The 9,331-nt window shown below is 39.4% G+C and overlaps 1 protein-coding gene across 2 annotated transcripts; it reads right to left on the bottom strand.

The window, feature by feature from the left end:
* Window positions 1-2,143: 2,143 nt before the first annotated feature.
* LOC133509917 (homeodomain-interacting protein kinase 1-like) lies at window positions 2,144-8,884 on the bottom strand. Of its 2 annotated transcripts, none has more exons than XM_061837421.1 (6): window positions 8,772-8,884; window positions 6,209-6,332; window positions 6,000-6,110; window positions 5,836-5,919; window positions 4,915-5,090; window positions 2,144-2,695 (listed from the first exon to the last, which is right to left on the bottom strand). In XM_061837421.1, exons 1-6 carry the CDS (start codon window positions 8,882-8,884, stop codon window positions 2,365-2,367), a joined length of 939 nt encoding a protein of 312 aa, XP_061693405.1. In that variant the 3' UTR covers window positions 2,144-2,364. The 2 variants fall into 2 exon arrangements, with proteins under 2 accessions (XP_061693405.1, XP_061693407.1); XM_061837423.1 differs by having other exon boundaries at window positions 4,915-5,002.
* Between the last annotated feature and the right edge of the window lie 447 nt (window positions 8,885-9,331).

The following is a 9,331-nucleotide window of genomic DNA, read 5'->3' as shown; positions in this document are numbered from 1 at the left end:
CACAAGGTTTTTATATATATGGGTACATGGTAAAAGTGGGATATTGTGTTATAATAATATCCAATTGTGTTTGTGTGTGTTTTTAAACAAATATTGGAATTGTTTATTGTGGACTGTTTTGGGATATAAAGTTTTGCCATTGTTCCTCAGTTCAATCAACAACCAATATGCATGCTTCTCTTTTTTTCGTTTTTGTTTTTATTTTTTGCAGATTTGTTCCGTCAGAAACTGTGTACAGTTACCAAACACCATGAAAACAAAGTACGCATGAACATATATAGGTTACAAGATCAGGACAAATGACAGTGAAGCGTACATCTTTTTCAAACAACAACACTGTATCTTATTTTACATACTGGTTTGAACCAGAACTTGCAGGGCAAAAAAAGGAGAGAAGGGAATGGAGACTTTTAAAACATGAATCAAAATTTGACTAAAAACACAAATGTTCAATGTAACATTTTATACAGATCATACGTGTAAGTAACCATATCTGGCTCAATATTTGAAAATGGTCTTCCTACATTAAAAAAAAACTCCATGCAATTTGTAAATTACAATAGAGCATATTATTTCCTTAATGTGGTTTTAATTCCACCTCAATAAACTTTAAATTGCAGCCATTACTTTTCTCAGTACAAATGTTAATCTTATTAAAGTTGTGATGTTCCACGACAGAAGACTCGAGGTGCTTCAACCGGTCTGCAGTTCTGACCTTTCACCCATTGAAAATGTTTTGTAAGACATCAAATTCTCTATCTTGAAGATTTTTAGTACTTTCCCATCAAACTAGAACCACCTTTTGTTGACCAAATACTTTTTTTTTTTTTTTGGATTCAGCAGTGACCCAAAGACGAGTTTTCTTCACTTTTTCTTTTTCTTCACTCTTCACGCTCTGGATGATTTTGCATCAATTTCTGTTTACGACCTCCTTAAAGTGATAGAATAGTGATAGTGAATTAGTATTGCCCCCTTCTCAAAGACCACTAGATGTCGCCAGGGCAAGGTGACGTCAGGTTAGTCGAAGTCAAAGCCGACAGTGGTGTCATCTGCAAACGCCGGGTACGGTGGCGCGTGCCTGTAATCCAAGTCACCGGGAGGCCGAGGCTGGCGGATCGTTTGAGCTCAGGAGTTCTGGTCTTGAGCGGACTAAGTGGAGCGGGTGTCTGCGCTAAGTTTGGCATGGATATGGTGCTCCCGGGGGAGCTCGGGACCACCAGGTCACCTAAGGAGGGGTGCACCGGCACAGGTTGGAAACGAAGCAGGTCAAATCCCCCGTGCTGCTCGGTAGTGGGATCGTTCCTATGAATAGATGCTGCAGTGCAGCCTCAGCAAATAGCCCTTACCAAATAGCAATAACGCAGATTCTCAAATTCAAACAAAACATGCTTTTCTTTTTTCTGGAATCCCTCTCCCTGGAAGAAAAACACAACGAGAACCCTGTCTCGTGCAGTTCGCCAGCCCTCATCCTGGCCCACTGCTTCTTATAATGGTGAGCCCAGTTTTCATTAGATTGACAACAAATGGGCTGGATCTTGTCCGCACATTCCTGTCAGAGTCTCTTTCAAACTTTTTTGATGACGGTGATCCAAAAAAAAAAAAAGTTTGACGTGGGTCTAGTTCAAATGAAGCCAGACGCCTGTCTCCAATTAATACAAATAACGCTAATAAGATAAACAAAAACTTCCGAGCTCACAAAGACACGACATCATCATCTTGGTTTTCTCATTTGCTTAAAGCCTGTTGTTTGTTTGCCTCTGACTTTGAAGAAAGTAATGAAAATTTGTCTCATTATTCTGGCATTTAGCAGAGGTAATCCTAATTGATCTGAAACAGGAAAGGTTAACTTTAATTTCTTGGGAGACAGCAAGAAACGCAAAGTGCCTTTTTTTTTTTAAGAACAGTAGTGTACTGTATGGAAGGCAGCACAATCGCTGTAGTAGTTAAAGCGTCTGCCTCAGAGTTCTGAGGTCTACATCCTAGCCCTGCCTGTGTGGAGTTTGCATGTTCTCCCCGTGCAGTAATTGGAGACGCTATATTGCCAAGAGTGTGATTTTGTGTGCCTTGCGATTGGCCGGTAACCAGTTTGGGGTGTACCCCACCTCCTTCCCAATGATAACTGTGATAGGCTCTCGTACGCGTACAAAAATAATTTTATTAAAACTTGTTCTAATGAAATTCAGTTTGAGTGAGGAATACAAAAACAAATAAACAAACTATATATACGTATCAACGTTGGTAATGAGAATTCCTTCGATGGTGGAGCTCTTTCAAACGTGGTTTTTTTCGTATCTACAATCTTCCAAAGCCATTTTAAAGGGTAAATGGAGACACTTTCTTCTTCACGAGTCCATTTTTTGATATTTACTTCTTAAACAAGACTCCACAACCGCTGCACACAAAAACAGGGGTCTTTTTTTCATGTCGGTTCTCCTGTACTGCCTCGAGTTCAACTTGGTCAGTTTGTTCATAATCCTGTAGTGACTCAAGTGCATCCTGCTCAGTTTGTCTCTCAGCTGTTTTCTGCGATGAGCTGCTAATGCTCCAATGTCCCGTGTCTCCTGCTCCATCAGAGGACCACGAATGTAAAATGAGGTTGTAGGCGGGCTTGTCCTCATCCTCACTATCTGAGATGAGCTCCTCTTCAAATCCTTCAATGGGGCACACCAGCATTTGATCAAAAGCGTTGTCCACACTGAAAGAAAGCAATCGATCACAAATGCAGGCTGGAAACAAACAAAATCAATATAGAAATATCTTCTTTTGCAAAGATGATCTTTGTATGGCTAGATACTGTATCTACTGTCCTTGAATATTTAAAAATGCTTTGGAGTTTTTAAGCTTGATGGAAGCTAACAATTTGATGTACTGAGGGTGCTCTTGCTGCAGCATAACCCCACACTGTGAAGACATTTCTGTAAATTCTGTACTATATACTACATACAGTAATATATTTTATACAGGTATTATCTGTAGGTTACAATGGGCCATTGAATTTTTGTTGAATCACAGCGTTACTGTATTTTTTTAAATTGATTTTTAGTCTGGTAAAACAAAAACCGGTGCAAAAATGCAATCAAAAAATGTGTATTAATTTGAAATTTCACTGAAGCAGGAGGCCCTGTAGCTCAGTGGTTAGAGCATTGGTTTGGTAAACCAGCGGTTGTGGGTTCGTTTCCCACCGGGGTCTCCCCTCCCTGAGAAGGGTTGCGTCATCCTGCAAAACTAAAAATTGTGCCAGACAAATATGTGCGTTCATCTGAGATGACACGCTGTGGCGACAAGACGAAAGAAACTTACTTTACTGAAGCAGGATTTCATGGCAGGATTTCATGCCGTTAGACAAAGTCAATAAATTAGTATTTTATTTTGAAATCACCATTTTAGTGTCATTTCAAAATAAAATATTGTATTAACAATTGTCTGCAATCAGTGGTGGAGGCGCCAAATGGTAAACTAACGTTGAAAGAAGCTAAATTGTGAAGCCGCACAGTTCCCATCAAGCATTGCGCCATTCAATGTTGGACTTTTGCCATATTAAGGATGACAAACCTGTTAATAAATCACAAGGATTAACGTAACATGAATCATGTGTTTATCTAAGCATCCAAAGCAAACATGGTGATGCAGTATTTTGCGATTACGCTGCAATAAAATATAATAAGTTGCCAACAGATGTGACGTCAGCCCCAAGTGTGAATGTTGTTAGACCTAGGTAAAAAAAACAAAACTTTTTTTCTCATGCATATTTGCATCTTTGAATATTTCCTGGACTGTAAACAGTTTTTTTAAATGGTTGGTTTATTTGTTTTTAAATGCTTTTAATCATGTACAACATATTGAGTTACGTTGTGAAATGCGCTATGCAAATAAATTTGCTTTTCTCTTCTTAAGAAACCCTGACTGTGGGTTGTCTGTGACATCCCAGTCAGTTCTGCTCTATTCTAATTCTGTTAGATACAACGCGTATGTTCTTGTGATTGCTGAATTTTGAAGTACTTCTCCAAACCAAAAGAGGTCATGTTTTCCTTTTGTGACTCTATAGTGCCACAATGAATAAATCCATCAATTAAAAAAAAACCACAGTAACTCTTTGCAACATCAATGCAGAAGAGCCCTATTGTACATGTTTTCTATTATAGTGTACTGTATACATGAGGTGGTCACAGGTGGTAAATTTCCATGGGAAGAAGAGACATGAGCTAATTCCTACTTTTGCAGAGGCTTCACCTGATTCAGGTAAACTATGCAACTCTTCTATACTTTGCGAATTTGTGTGGAGGTTTAAGAAGTACAGATATGTCATATCTATACTTAATTTTTACTTGCATTTATTTATGTGATGACTTTACTTTCACTTTTCTCCGAATTTAAGTGTGCTCTAAAGCGTCTAAAATGTTCTCATGTGCATGCTCAGAAATAAATTTCAGTTCCAGTTGAGGAACACCAATGGCTGATGAGTTTTTTTTTCCTCTTCATGAAGTTTAGCTTATAGGCATGTTTTCTTTGCATCACAAAGGTGTCAGTGCCAACAACTCCCCACATTTGAAAACAACAACAGATTAAAAAAATATATATCCTCTTGTAGTCCTGTAGGTGGGTGGTGATAATACATCATAGCGGGTGGTTGAGCACTGCACAACATAAGTGAAAGAGGACATGTTGAGAGTGATCAATTGGTCATAACTGGGGAGATCCTCTCTCCATGCGTTGTCGAGTATCAACAAAGTTACAGCAGAGCAAAGTTTGAGTTAGGCACCTGAGCACCTATGAAAGCCATGCAGAGAGCACCCCAACTCCCCAAATGTCTAAGCATGACGACGAGACTGTTTTACCTGACAGGTTTCATTGTGCATACATGCAGTAGAAATGTCGCCGGTTGCTCCGTGCATGGAATGGTATGAATTGACTTACTATGAGCTTGTGTGGCTCTCATGAACCAGATGAGCCATCGAGACATATCGATGCTTGAGGGCATCTGCCGGTGTGATTCTTCTCTCAGCTTGAAGGTTTAGAAGACTTTTTAGAAAGTTAACAAATTCATTCTGATCTTCAAATTCGCTGAACACCTCTCTTGTATCCGCTTGATTCTGCTGGGCGTTGAACAAAGATGTCTGATATCCAGACTCGTTTACTAGAGCAGTGATTCCAAACCGGTGGGTTGGGACCCAAAAGTGGGTCACGGACACATTTTGAGTAGGTCGCAGATAGCTAGTAAAAAAATTACATGTATTCAATTTTGTTCAGTATTCTAAAGAGGTGTATCGAGTTCCTTCATATTAGGAAAGCAACAGAATGTTACTTTCTTATGCAGTCACTAGTTCCCTCTGTAAACTAGTGTAGCTCAGACTGAGGCTATAGACATCACGCTAGCCGTATGCTTTTGCCAATACGTCATAATCATTTCAGATGGCATTGAAAAATATATTGTTCTTACTTCTTTGCCAAAATGGGAAAATCTGGGGTCCCAGAATGACACCAGTTCAGAACCACTGGACTAGGGTATATGAAAATCTCTTTTCCAAAACGAAATGAACTGACAAAAGTGATCTTGCCAAGTCCTATTGTGTAAGGGGGCTTATTATTTTTTGTTGACCATGTTAAAACTGAGGCAGTTAATTGAATGGGATGGAAATCATCCGTCCATTCATCCAACCATTTTCTGAGCCACTTGTGTTTCCAAAATAGCCAAGCCATTTTCTAATAATTGAGAATAATCATTAATATTGATTTATATACTGTTTTGGGAAAGAGTTCTTCATATATAGGCATTGATTTCTTCAATCCTGATCTAAAAAAAAAAAAAAAAAAAAAAAAAAAAGAGAGACCACCTACAGTTTTCAGGGCATCCAGAGACTTTAGCCTTATTTTCCACGTTTTAGTCTCTTCACCATTCGTAAGCTTATATTCATTTGGAGTCTAAAGGCACAAAACAAACATTACACTTTCATAATGTCTGTCTTCAACACGTTACATTCTAGGCACTTATACATTAATACCTTTAGTTTCCACTGTTCAAAGTTCATGTGGTTGAAATACTTCTCGCTATATTTCCCTGCTAAGAGGAGTGAGTCAGCTGGTTGCCCTCGTATTTGTACGATGGTATTCATCTTGGGGACAAAACATGCTTGATGTCAGGCGTTCTCTTCCTTTATAGATTTCCTTCACAGGTTTATTTACAAAACGTGAAATATTGCATTTTATTTACCATCTGGTACTCGCAATTTGTCGCGAAAAGATGCTGGCCGACATGCAAGAAGGTGAGAGCACAGCCAAGACCCCACATATCCACTTGCTCAGATATCGGAAGGCCAAGGGTGACCTCAGGTGCTCTATGCACGACAGCCAGAAACAAGAATTTCATTTGAAAATAATTTTGGCCAAAATGTTTACAGATATATCTAGTGGAACCTCGAAAGTTGAATGCCCTATAGGCCGTATAATTTGGAATTTGTCTGGCAAAATGTCAACAAAGTAGAATCAATCAGCTTGTTGTGTTTAGAGCTCGTGCACCTACGTCATAAAATCACGTGACTCGCCATATTGCCGGTCAAACAAAGCATTGTTGAAAGGTTAATTCCATCGAGACGAAACGAAAATACCTCTGATAGCAAGACACCCAGAGTTTTGTCCGATACCGTTAAACATTTAGAAGGTGATAATAAATGAAGGTACGATGAAAAATTAGAGACATTTGCATAGAGGACCTATATTTAATGCCGAAGTTGATGTTTTCGCCGACAAGAAATTGGACTGTTAACCCCCTTCCGCTTGTCTTGGACAACTGGATCTACACATGGATCTAGTGAGTAAGTCATCGAGATTTACACGGAAAAGTTTGAAAGTGTATAAAAGTCTGGACGCTTACAAATACTTAGTGGCTGGGTCTGTTCTCAATCAGGAATAAATCCCACAGAGTGATGGATCCACTTGGGTTTTTTCAATATAAATACTAATATTTAAATAAATGACCCCTGGTTTTACACAAACTCACATTCATTAACTATGATTGGGAAAAAAAATTAGGACAGGGGCTCGGCTCCTCCGCACACGGAAGCGTATTGCTGCCACATGTTAACATCCGTAAACCTCTGTGACAGACATTTTTTTTAACACGTATTGATCTCAAATGAGCCAACTTGGCACTATAAATACTTTTTGTTATTTTGAGATTGCGAAGAAAAGCTCCTACTTGAAATGAAGCGATCGCTACACAGGCGTGTGTATTTGGTTGGGCAACATCAATCACGTTTAATTTCCGAAATCCATCGATCTTTTCTGGTCTTTTCAGTTGGTATGCTATAGAGCGATCTCTTTGAATATATGTCCCATCTGTTGTGACAACCAACAGCACAACAGGTCTCAGGTATTGTAAGTATTTTCCTCCGGTTCAATATCTCCCACAATTTCAAGTAGCTCTGTTTGACCGGCAATATGGCACCGTGAAAATGGTGATGTCACGTGCACAAGCTCTATTTTGGCAATAACTATTCCGACTAAAAGTTCACAAGCCCAATTGATGGAATACAGCAAAAGAGTAATTTTATTATTAGCTGGAAATTACACAAATTAAGCAGACATATTCAAAGCAATAAGACTCCAGCATCACTAACATTACAAGTGACTTTTTATGTTTATCACTGGTTCAGGACAGCTTGATGAGTTAAAAAACCTGATGACTTTAACTGCCGGTTCAATGTAATTCCACATATTGTTAGTAAATAATACAATGTATGCATCACAACAAAACATTAAATTGACATTCACTAGCTTCTCTCACTAGTCAGCAGTGGTTCTAAGAATGTAACCGGAATGATTTCTTGTGCTGATGTGGTGAGTGACTGAGTAAAAAGGTAACATTGCTCACCGTTGCCCTATGTTGACAACAGAGACAATCTACCAAATCTGTGATTGACTGGCAACTAGTCCATGGCGTACGCCACGGCTATGCAAATGTAAACTGGGAAAAACTTCCAGCTCACCTGCGCCCCTGATAATGAAAAGCGAAATAGAAATGTGCTCCTCAAGGAAGCATCAACTGCATTAATGATAAACCAAAGCTGTTGCTACTGCTTTATGTCATTTAGGTTAAACCTGGTTGGTTCATTTATTGTACAGAGTGGACAAAGGTTGGACTGATTTTCCTCACAACTGTACCACGTCTTGTTCGTTTGAAACAAAAACAAAATGTCCCAGACCATCTTTTCCATATCTTAAACAGGTTTATTTTCTACCCTTCGTAGTTTGGTGACTACGTTCATACCTGACCAGAAAGTTAATCAAGGCTTTATGACAGTTTGAAACTGGGATGGATTATTTCATTTACCATTATTTTCAATGGGATTCATTTTACCCACACAAGGGTCGCAGGCGTGTTGGAGCCTTATCCCAACTAACTCGGAGCGAGAGGCAGCGTACACACCTTGGACTGGTTGTCAGCCAATCGCCAGACACATAAACAACCAGTTGCACTCATTTTTCACCGGTTCAGGCAATTTAGTCTTCAATTAACCTATCATGCATTTGTTTTGTTGCCGTGTGGGAGGAAACTACAGTACCTGGAGAAAAACCCAACCAAGCACGAGGGAGAACATGCTAACTCCATACAGGGGAGGCCGCATTTGAACACTGGTTCTTGGAACTGGGTGGCAGTTCTGCTAACCAGTCGTCCACTGTGCTGATTTGAATAGTATTGTTTTGCCAAATTAACCAGGATTGTGCTCGACCTTAGAGGTTCCATGGTGACACATTTAAAGAGGCTTGATCCCTACCGGTACCCCATAGGCTGTATGGTCATTCCAAGAGTCACTGCAGAGGTCTGGAGGGAGCAGCCGAAATCTATTAATTTAACCCTGAATGGCTCACATGAATGGTTTACCAGCATGATGTTATCAGGCTTCAGGTCTGCATGAATTATTCGGATAGCTTTCAGAGCCTCAAAGGCTGTAAGCAACTGTATTGTAAGAGGAGGAAATATACTTAGATGTGATCCTTGACCACGTAACAAAGCTATAAAGGGCAATTTAATTACGTACACGCTATAGTAAATTTAACAAAACATGACCAAATTATCCCTTTACCTGATGGGCAATGGGCCGTATCTCACTGATCGTCAGCGGCTTCTTACGTTCCTTGACAACAAAATCAAAAAGGCTCATGTCTAGCATTTCAAATGCCAAACATGTATAACCTTCATGCTCAAAGTTTTCAATAAACTTCACAATGCTCTTTTTTACCGGATCCAGAACACTCACAATTCCAAGCATTTTGATCTGTGGAAAACAAAAACACCAAACGAGTGAAATCAAAAGACTACATCAGGTGAAAGCTC

The sequence above is a fragment of the Syngnathoides biaculeatus genome, chromosome 12, assembly GCF_019802595.1.
Source record: "Syngnathoides biaculeatus isolate LvHL_M chromosome 12, ASM1980259v1, whole genome shotgun sequence".
Classification (NCBI taxonomy): domain Eukaryota; kingdom Metazoa; phylum Chordata; class Actinopteri; order Syngnathiformes; family Syngnathidae; genus Syngnathoides; species Syngnathoides biaculeatus.
The sequence above is the reverse complement of the archived record's forward strand: the minus strand, read 5'-3'. Positions and strand labels throughout refer to the sequence as shown.